The 16,632-nt window shown below is 41.7% G+C and overlaps 1 protein-coding gene across 1 annotated transcript in view; it reads right to left on the bottom strand.

Annotated features, from left to right (window-relative positions):
* Window positions 1–11,193: 11,193 nt before the first annotated feature.
* The window catches only part of AVPR1A (arginine vasopressin receptor 1A), a 9,097-nt gene continuing 3,658 nt past the window's right edge, over window positions 11,194–16,632 (bottom strand). The window contains exon 2 of the mRNA XM_084759449.1: window positions 11,194–15,070. Coding sequence (XP_084615575.1) covers window positions 14,784–15,070 — 287 coding nt within the window. The 3' untranslated portion in view covers window positions 11,194–14,783. The remainder of the gene's footprint in view (window positions 15,071–16,632) is intronic.

The raw sequence follows: 16,632 nt of genomic DNA, 5'->3' as shown, positions 1-16,632 counted from the left end.
ATTTTGTCCAACACATTTTTTGTTTTGTTTTGTTTTTAGACAGGGTTTCTCTGTGTAGCCTTGGCTGTCCTGGACTGGCTTTGTAGACCAGGCTGGCTTCGAACTCACAGAGAGCCACCTGCCTCTGCATCCCCGAGTGCTGGGATTATAGGTGAATGCCATTGTACCCAGCTTTATGCAACACTTTAAAGTCTTTAAAGCTTGTTTGGAAAGCATATTTTTTTCCCCTTGAAACTGGTATTTAAATACACTTGTAGAGTTATTTCAATTTCTGAAAACTAAACAAGCACTCAAGGACTCTTGTCCTTGAACCTCACTTTACCAGCTCTGTTTCCTTGGCTATGGGTCTGCTCAGTCTCAGGGCATCAGTGGTGAAGGGTTAAATTTGTGCCTCACTGATGGTGTGACTTGTGTTATATCCTGACAGGAGTCATGCCTCCTCTGTTTAGGATATTTTCTTCTAGACGCTCAACAACAACTCTTATGCTTTTGGTTGTGAGCCTAGCCTTTAATGGATGAGCTATCTCTCCAGCCCAACAACAACTCAATAATTCACAATATTCATCATCTCACAAGTCAAGACAATTATAATACATTCAAATGAAATATAGCTCATAGTCTAGACAAGAGCCAGTCAGTACAAATGGAGCCAGTCAATACAAACTGAGCCAGTTCAAGGAGGCAATAAAATGATAGTAGACTTTAAGGAAGAACACATGGGTAGCAACAAGTCAGACTGATGGGTTAACAAAACAAAACAAAACGAATCAAATGAATAGAACACAAAGATGAGTGGTGGGTCTGAGGAATGGGGTAAGGCCAAAACACTGAGCATGATTATCCAAGAACTAATAAGGATGCTTGCAAGCAATAATAGGGGCCTAGAGAGATGACTCAGCAGCTAAGTGCACTGGCTGTTCAGCACAGGTTTGGTTCCTAGAATTCACACTACAGCTCACAACTGCCTGTCTCAGGGGATCTGATGCTCTCTTCTGTTCTGCATGGGCACCGGTGTACAATATGCAGGCAAAAACACTCATACACATAAAATCAATTCATTTTTAAAAATAAATAATTGGTGTGCCCCAATATTCAATATGAGCATAATAAAGCAAGAAATAGAAAAATAACAAAATGAACACTTCATAGACGAATAAAAATGCTTTCCCCCATAAACATTGGATAGAATTAAAATATTAGACACTGCAGAAATAAAGAATGGTGACCTTAAAGGCAGGAATAGAACCAATACAAATTAAAGGACAAGAGAAAAAAAAGGCCAAAATATAAACAAATTATAAGTGAACTGTGGGGTAATTCCCAAAGTTTGAGAGTCAGAAAGAATGGGAAAAGAATGAATACTTGGGCAAAAGTGGTAACATTTATAAACTCACAGATGAGAGAAGCATATTAAGCAACAGCAAAAATGAAAAGAAAACCACACCAAAGCATGTGATAATGACATCACTACACACCACAAAAAAAAGGAAGAGGAAAAGAATGTCACACAACGAAGCAAGACAGAAGTCTGGCATTTTAGATTTCGACACTGTACCTTATGGAGCTTTTTCAGGCAAACAAAAGAATGAAAAAAATCTGAGGACGACAGACACAGGCTTCAAGAATGTGAAACGATGGGCTGGAGAGGTGGTTCAGTGGTTAAGAACACTGGCTGCTCTTCCAGAGGACACAGGTTCAATCCCCAGCACCTGCGTGGTGGCTCACACCTGTCTGTGACTCTAGTTCCAGAGTATCTTATACCCTCACACGCTCGTTCTTGTGGGCAAAACATCAGTGCACATAAAAAATTTACATAATCATTCAAAATAAAGAATGTGAAATAAAGTCCCTAGGCAGAGAAAAATTATTCCAGTTGGATAACTGAAATTCTACAGTAGAACAATGGACACTGAAAGTGGTACGTGAGTTACTCCAAAATACCTTTGTCCATTTTTTCTTTTACTGGCATACATTAATCATACAAAAAAATAAATGGCTTCTCAGAAATACTTCAGACATACCTGAAAAAGTGCTCTGATGCTGTCTGCCCTGTTTCCTCTGTCAATCCCATCTCCCTCACCCCCCCCCTTTCACCTCCCACATATTTTACATCTTTCTTCCAAACCTAGATTCCGTATGTGAGAGATGCCTGTGCCATTTCTTTTCTGAGCCCGGTTTATTTCATCGAACATGATGTTATAGTTGGCATGTGAAATGTCCCCAGTGAGCTCATGTCCTTGAACACTTGTGTTCTGGCTGCCTGGGCTGTGTATGAAGATTGTGGAACCTGTAGGGGGTAGAGCCTCACTGGAAAAAGTTGTTGGTTTGATCTCCAGGGTTATAAGCCAGCCATGTACACTGTCCTCTCTGCTTCCTGGCTGCTGGTAGAACGCAATCAACTACCTCACGTTCCTGCTGCCTTGTTTCCCTGTTGTGATAGACCGTGGAAGACAAAATAGACCCTTTCACCTTTGAGTTGCTTCTTGCCAGGTAGTTGGCCACAGTAACCGGGGAAATACTCAACACACGATGATCTCCAGACCCATCCATCTTCCTGCGAGTGATGTGGCTTCATTCTTTATGGCTGAAAATACCACTGTGTACATACCACATTTTTTCTTTCCATCCACCGATGCGAACCTAGGCCAACTCCAAGGGCAGTAATAAACGGGTACATAGATATGTCTATTGTATGATAACCTTGATTCCTTCAGGCTTATGCTCAGGAATGGGATGGTTTGGGTTTTAAAGTTAAATGGCAGTGGACTGCTGGGGTGGTGGTACATGCCTGAAATCTTGCTACTTCAGAGGCTGAGACAGGAGAATCATGAGATCATGACAAGTCTGAGCTACAGAGTAATGAATGCCCTGTCTCAAAAAAAGAAAAAGCACCACAGAGGGTGTGGTGGGTGGGTGGGGACGGTCAGGGAGCAGTTTGGGACATAGAACACATAAAAGAACTATGTGTGACAAAAAAGTGAAGAACTTGGGGAAAGTAAATCATATTGTGTAAAGCTTCTATATTATTGTGAGGTACTATTTAAAAGCAGACTACTATTAGATAATGATATAAAATGTCAAATACAGGACACACATTTGACATAGAACGACACAGGAATGATCAATAGTGGGGAAAAAAAACCCAACCAAATATTGAGAGCACTCAACTGAAAGGGAGGAAGAAATAGAGGAAAGCAAACTGTAAGAACAAGTAGTAGACTCATAAAAGAACTAGCAAAGGAGTATTTAAACACTCAAATGATAATAGCTGCATTAAATGTAAGTGAACTAAACACTTAAGCTAAGAGGCTGAGATTGTTACCCAAGGTAAAGAAGTGACACTCAAAAGATCCAACTTTGTGTTGCAGACATGAAGCAATTTCTTCTTCTCACTTTTTATTATTTCTTTTTTTTTTTTTTTTTGAGGTTATAAAATAATTACAACATTTCCCCTTTCTGTTTTCTCATGCCCTTTTAAACTAATTGTTGTATATATACAATACTTATATGCATATATATAATTGTGTGTGCCATATATACATATGTATATGTGTGTGTATCTGTATATTCAAATATATGTCTGTGAGGGGCATAAAGGTCAGAAAATGACCCTTCATGCTTTCCTCAATCGCTCTCCACTTTCTACATTGAGGCAGGGTTTCTCACTGAGCTCAGAGTTTGCAGATTTGACTAGCAGAGTTAACAAGCTTACCCTGATGGTCCCCTTCCTCTGCTTCTCAACTGTTGGGATTAGAAACAGGCGACCACAGCTACCTGGCGTCTATGTTGGGGGAGGGATCTAAATGCTGACCCTTACATTCCCGCAGCAGGCATTTTACCCACTGAGCTGTCTTTCCAGTCTTGCCCCTTCTGGTTTTGAAACATGGTCTCTACACAAGCCTGTCCTTACATTTCCAATGCATCTGAGGCTGACTTTGAACTCATGAATCTCCCACTCTGCCTCCTGGGTACTTGAATTACAGGTAAGAATTCTCATGGCCCTTTTATGTAGCAGATGGGATGGAACCTAGGGTTTTGTCTATGCTAAGTACTCTACCAGCTGGGCTATGTCCCAACCCTGCAGAAAGCAATCTAATGTGTCATATAAAGAGACAGAGGCTGAAATGAAGACAATAGAATCTGTGTAATGCAAACACCAATCAAAGGACAGCTATAGTGACTGCATATCACAGATCAGATTCCAGAGCAGAAAACACAGCACTGACCAATGAGTCACTCAGCTGAAGTGTTTGCATAACTACAACAGGATGGTAGACGAGGAAAGATGATGTATGCAGTTTCCCATGACATAACCAGAAGTTATAGACTCAATGTTCTTAACCAAAATATTTTATTAACAACTTATTGACCGAGCCTACGTCAATTACAACCAGATTAACCAAAACAGCAGGAAATGAAGATTAATTGACACAACAACAAAACCTTAAGGATATCAGTCCCGAGGAACGATTCTCTGATCGGGAGCCGCAGTATTTCTTCCACTGGAACCAGGGGTAATAAGACCTCACAGCCTCAGCAGGAGCTGGAGCTCTGAAGCCTTCCCTCAAGGGCAGCAATGAACAGCCAAATCTATCCCAAGTCTCCAATCCGCGCAGCCGCCAGTTCTGGGCTCATTTATATAGCTCCTCCCAGAGTCTGTTCACAGGATCTTTTTCATCTGGTAGCAATTAAGCTCCTGTGCGAGGTGGTTGCTCTTCTAGTGAATTAACATCACCTGTTCGCTTACTAGACTGTTCGATCCCACACTTGGGATCCTAAAGAACAGGCTTCTCTCCTTCAAGAAGTCAGTTAACAAGGACACATGGATTTAAAAACTAATTCCATTTTACACAATAAAATGGAGTAGCAGATTAACTTCCATCATCTTAGTGTGCTACAGTTTTCTGATTTTATGTAAGCACTATATTGTCAATGAAGGAAAAATTAAATTGGAAAAATAAATACCAACACAGTAGAGATATAGTTATCAAAACAAAACATCATCGACAGTCATTTCAGACCTATGTCTAGATATTACAAAAGTGTATCTTAGTCATCTTGCTTACAGTGAAGCATCTGTTATTGGTTTCTCTGTAAAATAAGAGGATTTATTGTGAGGACCCTGATTTTAGGATGATTGGGTGAAAGACTTTTTTGACTGGGAGGACAATTTTTCCTTTGCTTTATCAAAGTCACAGATTTTCTCCTCTTAAGAAATGCTATTCTTACTTCAACTTCTGAGCTCAGGCCCACTTCCTTTTTCTGCATTCTAAGCTTTAGAACATGCTAACTGCCAAGTGGAACCTGGGAGCCAAATTCTGCAAGCAGTGAAGTGAGCAGCATCCTCAGAGGCCACACTCCAGGCAACTGGAGGCCGCATACAAGACATGAGTCTGATCTGGGACAAACTCTTGAAAGTGTTTAGTTTCCATCATCACCGTGCAGAAGGAAAAAAAAGTACCCCTCCCCTGCCCTACCCAACCCCTATCCCTCACACCCCCCGCCCAGCACCTTCTGAGCCTAGGCAGGGATTCATAGCCTCGCCATTGCTAGCACAGCCGAGGAGGGTTGGGGTGAGAGAACAGAGTGTGTGTGTGTGAAAACAACTCCTAACCTCATTACCATCACAAGTCTTTCTGAAAGAAGACTTACAGAATTATAATGTACATTTGAGTGATATTCTGCTCTGCTCTGAACACCGGCACGTTGAGACAGGTATGCTGGTGGAGTCCATGAAGGAAAAGTCAGAAGGTCACACTGGAAGGAATTGATCTTCACGCACTTACCATCAAATCTGGCTGGAAATGGAATACTAAAAATGCAGAGGGCTACATTACAAGGCTTAATGTACCAGCGGAAACCTGTGACTCACCAGTGTTGGCTGCCACTTTCTGAGAAAAAAAAAATCACAGATTGAGGAATTAGTCTAACAGGAAGCCTTATATTTAGCTTCTGGGCCCTGTTCACAGTTCAGCTCAGTATAAGATAGGTCAATTAGAAAGCGTTGCACACCGCATAGATAGAGACAGAAAATCGTCTCAAAGTTAAACTACGTTACAGAGGATGAGAAATGGTGTTCTGAGACAATTTTTCTGTATTGAATAAAGAAGGAGCACAGCATACAAATGAAGCCAATGCATTGCTATTTATAAAGCTAACCAAGGGGTCTCTTTAACTTTCACTCAGCCATAGTACTACAGAGTTGGTCACACAAATTCTACACAGAATTTTACTAGTTAAGAATATCTGAAATGTAAAGACAATAGTTTCTTATTCCAATAAAGATTACATCACATAAATAAATGTGTTTCCCAAAGATCTTGGAGTTTCTTATCTAGTAGAAAGAACACCAAGTGGCAAAGTAAGGCATACTAAAGCCGAATTCCGAGCCCAGGGAGACAGCTCAGTGGGTGAAGTGCTTGCTGTGCAAGCATCTACGCTCAGATACCCTGCACCATGTGAAAGTACACCGCAGAGGTGTGTGTCTATAATACCAGTGCTGGGACACACAAAGATCCTGGTTTTCTCAATGGCCAGCTTATGATCTCCAGGCTTAGTGAGAGATGCTGTCTCAGCGCTCTCTCTCTCTCTCTCTCTCTCTCTCTCTCTCTCTCTCTCTCTCTCTCTCTCTCTCTCCCTCTCTGTCTCTCTCTGTTTCTCTCTCTGTCTGTCTGTCTGTCTGTCTCTGTCTCTCTGTCTCTGTCTCTGTCTCTCTCTGTCTCTGTCTCTCTCTGTCTCTGTCTGTCTGTCTGTCTGTCTGTCTGTCTGTCTGTCTGTCTCTCTCTCTCTGTCTCTCTCTGTCTCTCTCTCTCTCTCTCTCTCTCTCTCTCTCTCTCTCTGTGTGTGTGTGTGTGTGTGTGTGTGTGTGTGTGTGTCTCCAAGCAGAGATGATGCTTTCCAAGACATGTACTTTTATTTTTGAGAACCTTTCAAATGGTATTGTTTTTCCTTTTGTCTTCTGTCCTTGTCGTTGAAGTCCCTGTTTCCATCCCCCTCAGTTTACCCATTTATCTACACTGTTTTGGATCAGGAAAAGGATAGGTTATTTGGACAGGGAGAGAACTATGTTCAAATCTTTGCTTTGGTTCTTTTGAAGAGTTAAAGTTCGTATCCAAACTCTTTGTTGCCTTTGAGTAGTCATTGGAGTTTCTTGCAAACACTTCCAGTCAGGCTCTGGGCAGAGTGCTGAGAATCCTACGAAGAGCAGGGAGAGGATGGAGGGGGTCAGGAGCTCCACAAGAAGACCATCAAGGCTGGTCGGACCCGGACCCAGGGGAGCTGCAAAAACCGATGCACCAACCAAGAGGGACATGCATGCAGGGAGCCTAGACCACTGGGTGTAGCCAACGGAGGACAGCTTACTCTCCAGGTGGAGAGGCAGGGAGGGGTGGGGTGAGGGGAGCGAGGACTGCCTCTGATGTGAACTCTGGTGCCAACGATTTGATCACTTCCCCTTGACCCAGGTGGGGGGCAGCCTTGGTGGCACACAGAGCTAGGGGGAGCAGGCTTTCCTGATGAGACTGTCAGAGGACTAGTGGAGAGGAATAAGGTGGAAGAGGGAGAGAGGGTGGGAACGGGAAGATACGAGCGAGGGGATATCAATTGAGATATAATGTGAATAAATGATTTAAAAAATTTTTTAAAGGACATGGAAGAAGGGAGCTTTATTTTTTGCCTGCTTGCCCTTGCTCTTCCTGACAGTCTATCCTTCATCAGTATTAAAACCAACTTCTGGATTCCACTAGAGCTTCAGAAAAACCTGCAGGTGACCTTTGGGTTCGCGCGACCTTTTTTTGTGGTCAAATAACCCTTTCCAGGGGGTCACATATCAGACATCCAATATACCAATTATTTACATCCTGATTCACCACAGCAGAAAAATTACAGTTATGAAGTAGCAAAAAAAGTAAATTTATGGTTGCAGGGGCGGAGGTCACCACAGCATTTAAAACAAAACAAAACAAAACAAAAAACCCAAAACAACAAACAAAAGACTTCCATGAAGAAACGTGTCTTGTAGGTTCCAGGTCATGTATTGGGCTCTGGATTTTTTTTTCAGTGACAGTCACAGGACCCATGGAACATGACGTGTCACCCATATTCAGATTTTGGAGGACCCTTTTCAAACCTTCCTGCCAGTAACTTGATGTTCTTGCCTAGATGCTGAGCCACGGCTGGGAAATGGAGTCTGGGAAATGGAGGGTGCTACTTCACAGCGGGTATAAGAAGCAGAAAAACAAGAAAGAGTTAGGGCTTCCAGGTAAGACCCTGGAGTGGAGGCTGCCTCTGTGTGAGCTGGGGAGATCACCAGGAGCTTTTGGAAAGGAAGTGAAAGGGCCCCAGGAGCATCTGGAGGAGTGGAAGGATGGCAACTGAACACTTCGCATTAAGTTCTGAGTCCTGTTGGGCTGTGCGGAGGAACCAGTCAGTGTCCACCACTGTGACCATGACAACAGTTTCCCACTAGGATTGTTAAAGTTCATTTGTCAACCAACTATTACTTGGATGTCCAGAGTCATTCAAACATCTCACCTAAGGTCATTCAGATCTAAGCTGAGGGAAGCAGGAGTTCCTAATTCTTTTCTGTATTCCAAAAAAGACAGAAGAAGAAAAGGGAGGAGGAGGAAGAGGATAAAAAGAAAAGAAAAAAAGAAATTAATAATGCTTTTTTTTTTTTTGGAAAAGCTTCTTATTTTCAAATATACACATTGTGTCCTAACATTCTACATGGTCAATGTACACACACACACACACACACACACACACACACACACACATTAAATATATTAATTTCCCTAGTTGCATACTTTCTACAGACAGACATGAAATGGTTAAGATAAAAGAGACACTGTTCCTATTTTTAAGGCAAGCATGGCAGAAATATCTAGGATGAAATAAGTCAACAACCTAACAGGACCAAACATTTTGGTACATGTCATAGTGAAGGTATGTGTACTGTTTGGTTTTCTGTCAGCTTGACACAAGCTAGAGTCAATGGGAAGAAGGAACCTCGACTGAGAGAGGTGCTTTCGTTAGCCTGTAGGCAAGTCTGTGGGGCGTTTTCTTGATTAACGATTGACATGGGAGGCCCTAACCTATTGTGGGTGGTATCCCCTCTGGGCTTGTGGTCCTGGCTTATATAAGAAAGCAGGTTGAGCAAGCCATGTGGAGTGAGCTGGTAAGCATAATTCATCCATGGTCTCTGCTTTCTGCTTCCAGATCCTGCCCTACGTATTCCTTAGCGGCGGCGATGATCTGTAAGCTGGGAATTGTGAGATGAAGTAAACACTTTCCCTCCCTCCATTGGTGTTGTCACAGCAACAGGAAGTAAACTAGAGCGGTATGTAAAGAGAAACAGGAGAAGAGGTGGAAGAGATACCCAGCTGGAGAACAAGACGGGTTAAAGACAGAGTGGAGGCCAACTTCCACACAGACGTGTGTCATTGTGAGTCTTTTGGTGTGCTGCATAACTATTAGTCTAGTTTTGCAGTAAGTCTTTAAAGCATCAGTTATATTTTTTTCAATAGACATTTCAAATTCTATTTCATCTTTTCTGGCCATTCACTGCTTCTAAATTTTAGGCCAAACCAAAAATTAGCATTTAGTCTATGATGCTAAGATTCAATGTATAAATAAAAAGAAAACGTTATAGAGCATAGATTGCAAATTAATATGATTAGAATCTACTAGCCCCCAGGGGAAGAATGGGAGTGTTCCTAATTTCCAAGACCCCCAAAGCCAGTTATATCATTTTTAGAAATAAATGAGCATAGATGACACTTTAAGAGCCAGATAATACTTGTGACCTTGGCTACATCCAATTATTTTGGATGCCTTAATATAGTATTTATTTATTTTCTTGACTATAACTTAGTGAAAAGGTACATAAAATTTGACTTACTCTTGGCATGGTCAAATAGTATAAACATCTTCATACTAAAGTATAAACCTATCCATAGCCACATATTGTGGCAGGGCTTTTTCTGGTGGTAGGGGCATGCAAGGCAAGCATTTTACCACTTAGTGATGACTTTAAAGCAGAACTTTAGTTTTATAAGTCATCACAATTAACCTGAAATATATTTCATTGTTAAAGTGAGTTGTAAAAGAATTATTTTCAAGTAGGCCTGCAACTTGTTTTTGTTCCTAGAAATGCCAATGCAGAGTCAAATTGAATTATTTTAATATAATATATTTCTATATTATAATATATAAGATATGTGCCACAATATATTATATATTTATATTATAAATTATATTTATATAACTTCTTTTTCTCTATTTGCCAATTTGACCATAGAATACAAAAAAATTAATTCATTGCATGAAACCCTGCTTCTATTTTATTTAAGTCATAAACCAATATAGGACATATATACATATATAATATATTCACATATATTCATCATGAAAAGAAGAAGCTGACTTCCACACAGATGTGTTTCATTGTGAGTCTTTTGGTGTGCTACATAACTATTAGTCTAGTTTTGCAATAAGTCTTTAAAACATCAGTAGTATTTTTTTCAATAGACATTTCAAATTCTATTTCTTCTTTTCTGGACATTCACCGCTTCTAGAATTTAGGCCAAACCCAAAATTAGCTTTTAGTCTATGATGCTGAGATTCAATGTATAAATAAAAAGAAAATGTTATACAGCATAGATTGGAAGTTAGTATGAATTAGAATCTACAAGCCCCCAGGGGAAGAATGGGAGTGTTCCTAATTTCCAAGACCTCCAAAGCCCCAGGAGCATCTGGGGGGTGGAGAGATGGCAACTGAACACTTCGCATTAAGTTCTGAGTCCTGTGTGGCTGTGATGAGTGGCATTGAAAGTCCACATGCAGAGGGAGGGCTCGGACACGCTGGCTGAGTTGGTTCTTCAAGGAGCAGCCTCAAGGAGCAAGGATGTCCCTTCTGCCCTGGCTTTCTCTAATATAACTACTGTCTTCATTATAGTAATAACAAAGGCTCCATTGATGCTAGTTTATGGGAGCCTAGTCTCTGATATTGGGGGTAAAAGTATAGATTCAATTTCTCCCTATGTAACACCTAACTAAGTCTTAGGTGGAGTCAAGTGTTATAAGTTGCCAGTGTTGAAACGAGTTTAAAACTCTGGGTTTTAGAGCTTGGGAAGAATAAAACTTGAAGCTAACCGTATTGTTTTATTTATGGAATAACAGATAAGTCTGTGATTCTTTTTCATCACAAGTGCCTGTCCACTCTCAAAACTGTAATACGCTTGGTACAAATCAGTAAGTTGTTAAAACCATTTGACTTGTTTATCTCCTGAAATCGCACCTTCCTCAAGCTTTCTTAGGCACAAACATGCTAAGTCTTCATTAATGAAGATAATAATTGTGTATTTAGGTTGAACATTCAGTTCACCAATTTCCTTAGGCAGTTGTGTTTCAGAGAAGATAGAAAAGAAAAGATGAGGTACTTTTATACTTTAAAATTCATGGCCTGTGGTGGCACTCAGAGAAAGGATAAGCAGGCTACCAAGATGAGACTTGAGAGACTGTGGCCATATAATGGGGAAGGAGGTCCCCCTCAGTCACAGCCTTGGGGAGGGGAATAGGGTGAAAGTGGGAGGGAGGGGAGGAACAGGAAGATACAAGGGATGGGATAACAATTGAGATGCAATCTGAATAAATTAATAATAAAAAAATTCATGGCCTGGTACTAATCCATCAGGTAATTATGTCCTTCAAAATGCTTCTTTGTCATCACGTGCTGATCCTTATCAAGTGTGCAATAAACCACATTTCCCCTCTTAAGTGGACCTTCATTATCAACCATATATCTAACCCCCACATAGATTCAGTGGTGCTGTGAGCTTGGGGGACCTTCCCTCAGATAACCTACAAAATAAAGTTAAGTGACATGCTTCTGCTTCACTGTAAACATCCTTGAATATTTGGGAGTACTTTAGATTTTCCCATTGGTCACAGAAAGGAAAGCTTCCTGTTCCAGAACACATCCTCTCTTTATCCTGCAGTTTCTTTCTTCTGAGATAGAAAAATGGCCTCTTCCAATGTAACGTGTTGCTGGGGCCTATATGCACGATGTCACCGGGTACCCCACATCAGGAAGGGTAAGCATTAGGTGGATTTTTTTTCACCTAAGCAACAGAGTAAGACCAGCGCCCACTTCTTCTCAGGTCCTGGATCAACTCCATAATCTCTCGACGCATTTAAAAGGGAAAGACAGCACAATGCCAAAATGTGCACATATAATGAAAACTGTTGTTTACAAAGCCAGATTGTGATGCCATCATTTTTTACCACCACACACACACACAAAAAAAAAAAAGAAAGAAAGAAAGAAAGAAAAGAAAAAAAAAGAAAAGAAAAGAAAAGAAAGGAGAAAAACCTAGTAAGTGGCTGTTACTCCAGAGATGCTCCTATCAAAAGGGACAGATGGAAATGCTTAACCTGGAGGCACATGCTGGTATTTGGAAACAGAAATTATGCCCCAAAAGTGATGTTTTGGAAATGGGTTTAGAAAAGGTAGGCTCTTGGTTATTCTAGCCCAAAAGCTTTACGCTAGATTGATCAATTTATTCACTTTATAGCCTGTTTGCAGTCCCTTCCTTCCTCTCCTCCTAGGCCTACACCCACCCTCACATCCCTCCCCTCATGCCCCCTTCTCTGAGGAGAGGGGGAGGCCCCTCCTTGGGTACCAACCCACCCTGCCATATAAAGTCACAGCAAGACTAAGCACATCCTCTCTCCCTGAGACCAGACAAGGCATCCTAGCTATGGAAGAGATCCAAAGACAGGCAACAGACTCATAGACAGCCCCGGCTCCAGCTCCTAGAGGGGCACATGAAGACCAGGTTGCACATCTGCTACACATGTGGAGAGGGCTGTTGTCAAATAGACTACTGTCAATCCAATACAGGCTTATGTCCACACTGCTCTAACTCAAACAATAAAGATTCAGTTACTGGTGCTGATGGCTCAGTTGTGGCTTTTCACACACATCACACATACACACACACACACACACACACACACACACACACACACACACAATTGGCATGAGTGCTGGAGATAGACAGAAAGACAAGTGCATTACCACATCACAGCCCGACTTGTTATTTTAGGAAGAAGAATCCTAAAACCTAAGGGAGCCATCTCTCGCAAATGTTTGGAAACAGATTTTGACCCATCAACCCAGAGAGACTGTGGGGGCTGAGAACTTGGGAATGCTGCAGAGCGACAAGAGGTGAAGCGTGTGGTTTCATGCTATTGTGGCGCCAACCAGCCAATGGTCTCTTATCTACAGGGTTAAAGAGGGAAATGTGATAACACTATTAAAAGCAGCTATAACTCTGAGAATTGCGAAATGTTTGTGATGGATCATCCAACATTACTTGATCTTGAACTGGACAGGAGAATCTCATTGATTAAAAAAAAAAAGGCAGGGGAGGGGCACAAAGACCACAGCCAATAAGTGTAGTTTATCTTCAATTAGAAATTAAAGAATGTGACGATCTCGACTGGTGCTGGCTTATCTACGTTGAAAGTGAGTTCTAGCTTTGTGCTGCAAGACCACTGTGACATAGGCAAGCCAGGCGCAGAAGTGGCTGGCCAGGCTTTAAGATGAACCAGCAGATCTATATTTAAATGCTAGGATTTCGTGTCCCCGGCATGAAAGAACAAATATTAGTTCATGAAAAATAAACTGGAAAAAAATCTGTAGTTCTGAAGATCTCATGAGTACATTAAATACAACTTGCTGGCCAGTGGATAGCACTTTGCAGTTTTTAAAACTCTTCACACATTTAATTTTCTTTCATCTTTACAACAACCTTGTGAGGTGAGTGTTACCAAGCCCACTGTACAGCCAAGAAACTGAGACTTTAAATCTTTTTAAAAGTATCTCTCTGAGTTATATAGTAATGAAGGAACACAGACAAAGCTCAGACTCCTTTTCTGTCTCCTGATTCCCCACATCTCTGCATCCTCTGTATTCTAGACCTGTTGTGTAGGCTAGAAATGGGACAAAGTGAGTAAACTGCTTTAAATCAAACCTGTTATGAGCACCTTATAGCTGGAGTTACTCTAGGAGAATTTTTAAATCTCTGAATCTGGATTCACCAAATAGGTACTGAATGTTAACATCTGGCATAGCACAGGATGCCTTTCGATGCTGGGGAACGTATGCCTAAAATATCTAAGAGAAGGTCTGCAGAAGCTTTCCTCTCTTATCTGTCTGTCAAGGGTGGCGTGCCTCATTGTTGGCCTGCCCATGGCGTTTCCAAACCTTTAGCCTCTTAGTAAGCATGCATTTCAGAGCCAATAGAACATCAGAACTGTGAAGGAAGAGCTGCCAGGTGAAGCTACCTTCTTTGCATTCTCAACCCCAAACCCCCAACACCTCTAGTTGACATTTTAGGATGCACAAATTGACAGCAACACTGGTCTTCAAATCACGAATGAGTCCGCTTCATTTGGAAACAGTGCTTATCACACATGACTTAAACCAACAAAGCCGCACTTACGTCAGAAATAAAAACATCGACCGTAAAATAGAAAGTCAGTATAGTTATGACCCAGGCCCCATACAGTTCCGTGTAGCACATTTTCATTAACATTCTATGCCAAAGAATTCCGTTTTCTTTCACAGCAATGGGGGAAAACACAGCTGGGAACAATGTACACGATTGAGTTGATTTATGTCTCTCTCTCTCACAAATAAACTCCTCTGCTTCTTATGATCTCTAGCCGGATTCAGCTAATGAACTCAAAAGTCCTTCCCAAGAGTTAGGCGCAGCTTAGGTGGAAGCAGGAATGAATCTGATGGACTTGGAAGATTTAGGCGAGTCCTTCCATGTCCCGATGCTGTTTGTTGGGCTTCGGTTGTTGGAGTACGAAGTCTGTCTTCGGCTCATGCTGTCTGAGTCGTCCTTGGTGAATTTCTGAGCCACGCTTTGGCAGCACGGCAAACTTTGGACACAGTCTTGCAGGAGGTGGCCACTAAAAAACATGTATATCCACGGGTTGCAGCAGCTGTTCAAGGAGGCCAGTAACGCGGTGATGGTTATGGAAGGATTTTCTGAATCTGCGTGGAAAGCGTGTTGAGAGATCATGTTAAACAGCCAAGCCAAAACCCTGAACACTGCACTGTCTTGAGCTATCTTCCCACTGGCTACCAGGTCAGTAAGTTGCATTGCGTTCCTCTGTGTGCCCACAAGGCTGCTGGGCCAAGGGGAAGTGATCAAATCGCAAGCGCCAGAGCTCATACTGGAATCCATCCCCGACTGCCCCCGTCCCGCGCCCCCTCTCCCACCCCCACCCCCCGACGGCCCCATGGAGAATGATCTGTCCATCAGCTACATCTGAACAGGGACTCTAGGTTCTCTGCACGCAATGCCCTTGGTTGGTGCATCAGTTTGTGCAGGTCCCTCCTGGATCCAGATCTGCCACAGTTGATGGTTTCCTTGTGGAGCTTCTGACCCCTCCAGGTCCTTCCATCCCTCCCACTCTTCCATACAACTTGCAGGCACACAGAGGAAGGGGATGCAGGCTATCCTGATGAGACCTGACAGGCTGTGATCAGAGGGTCAGGGAGGAACGCCCCTCCCCCTCCCCCCCACATCCCCATCTCCCCGCCCCTCCTACCCCCCAGTCACAGGTCTAGGGGAGGAGAATAGGGCAGAAGAGGGAGGGAGGAAGGAGGAATGGGAAGATAAGAGCCAAGAGCCGGGGAATAACAATCGGATGTAATGTGAATAAATTATAATAAATAAAAAACTACTTTAAAAGATGCATGTTTAAAAAATGAACTTTTTTTTGAAATGGCTTTTCAGGGCAATGACTGCTTTTTGGAAACTGGTTGTAAAAGAAAAACATCTTACGATTAGTTCAAATAGTGTAAACCAATCACTGTTGCAGCAGTTCAATATAATGGATAGGATTCCAAGAAGATGAAGTTTTTTATTAATTTATTTTTTAAAAAACTCAAACCTCTCTGTATACTGTACGGTGGCAGCAGCCTTTGTGAACAGACATGGTATTTGCAGAATGGAATTTTGAAGTGTTTATAACCACATACACCAACTTGTATTGATTCTAATAACTCGGAGGCAGAGTATGCCACAAGGTTTGTGTTTAGCCGACTTAAATGGAAACTCTGTGGAAGGCAGTAGTTAAAACAGAATGCTAGCTTTAGTCAAAAAAATTTTTTTTGTGAATCATTAGACATTTGGTTTGATTTTAAAAAGACTGCCTTTGATTGTAGTTGAAACAATTAAATTAAAATAAGAAAAACATCTGGGTTATACGTGACCCTGTTTCAAACAACAAAGTTAAAGCAGGACAACAACAAAATCCAAAGTTAGGGATTCCAACAGGATTTCAAAAATGCTTTGTGAATTACCACTGACAAACTGCATGGATATCACGATTTCCACAGTGAAACTACTGAAGTGATATTTAAAGTAAGAAGTACAAGCAAACGCCAAATTTTCTCCTGCTTAGTATACAAACTTGCATCATCTCACTTTTGCTGTGGCAAAATAAACTCTAGACCAGTGCTTCTCAATTCACGGGTCGAGACAAACGGAACCTTCCACAGGGGTCGCCTAAGACTGTCTGCATATCAGATGTTTCCATTATGATTCA

Source organism: Acomys minous (assembly GCF_964271855.1).
Source record: "Acomys minous genome assembly, chromosome: 15".
In the NCBI taxonomy this organism is placed as follows: domain Eukaryota; kingdom Metazoa; phylum Chordata; class Mammalia; order Rodentia; family Muridae; genus Acomys; species Acomys minous.
This window is presented reverse-complemented; position numbering and strand designations above follow the sequence as displayed.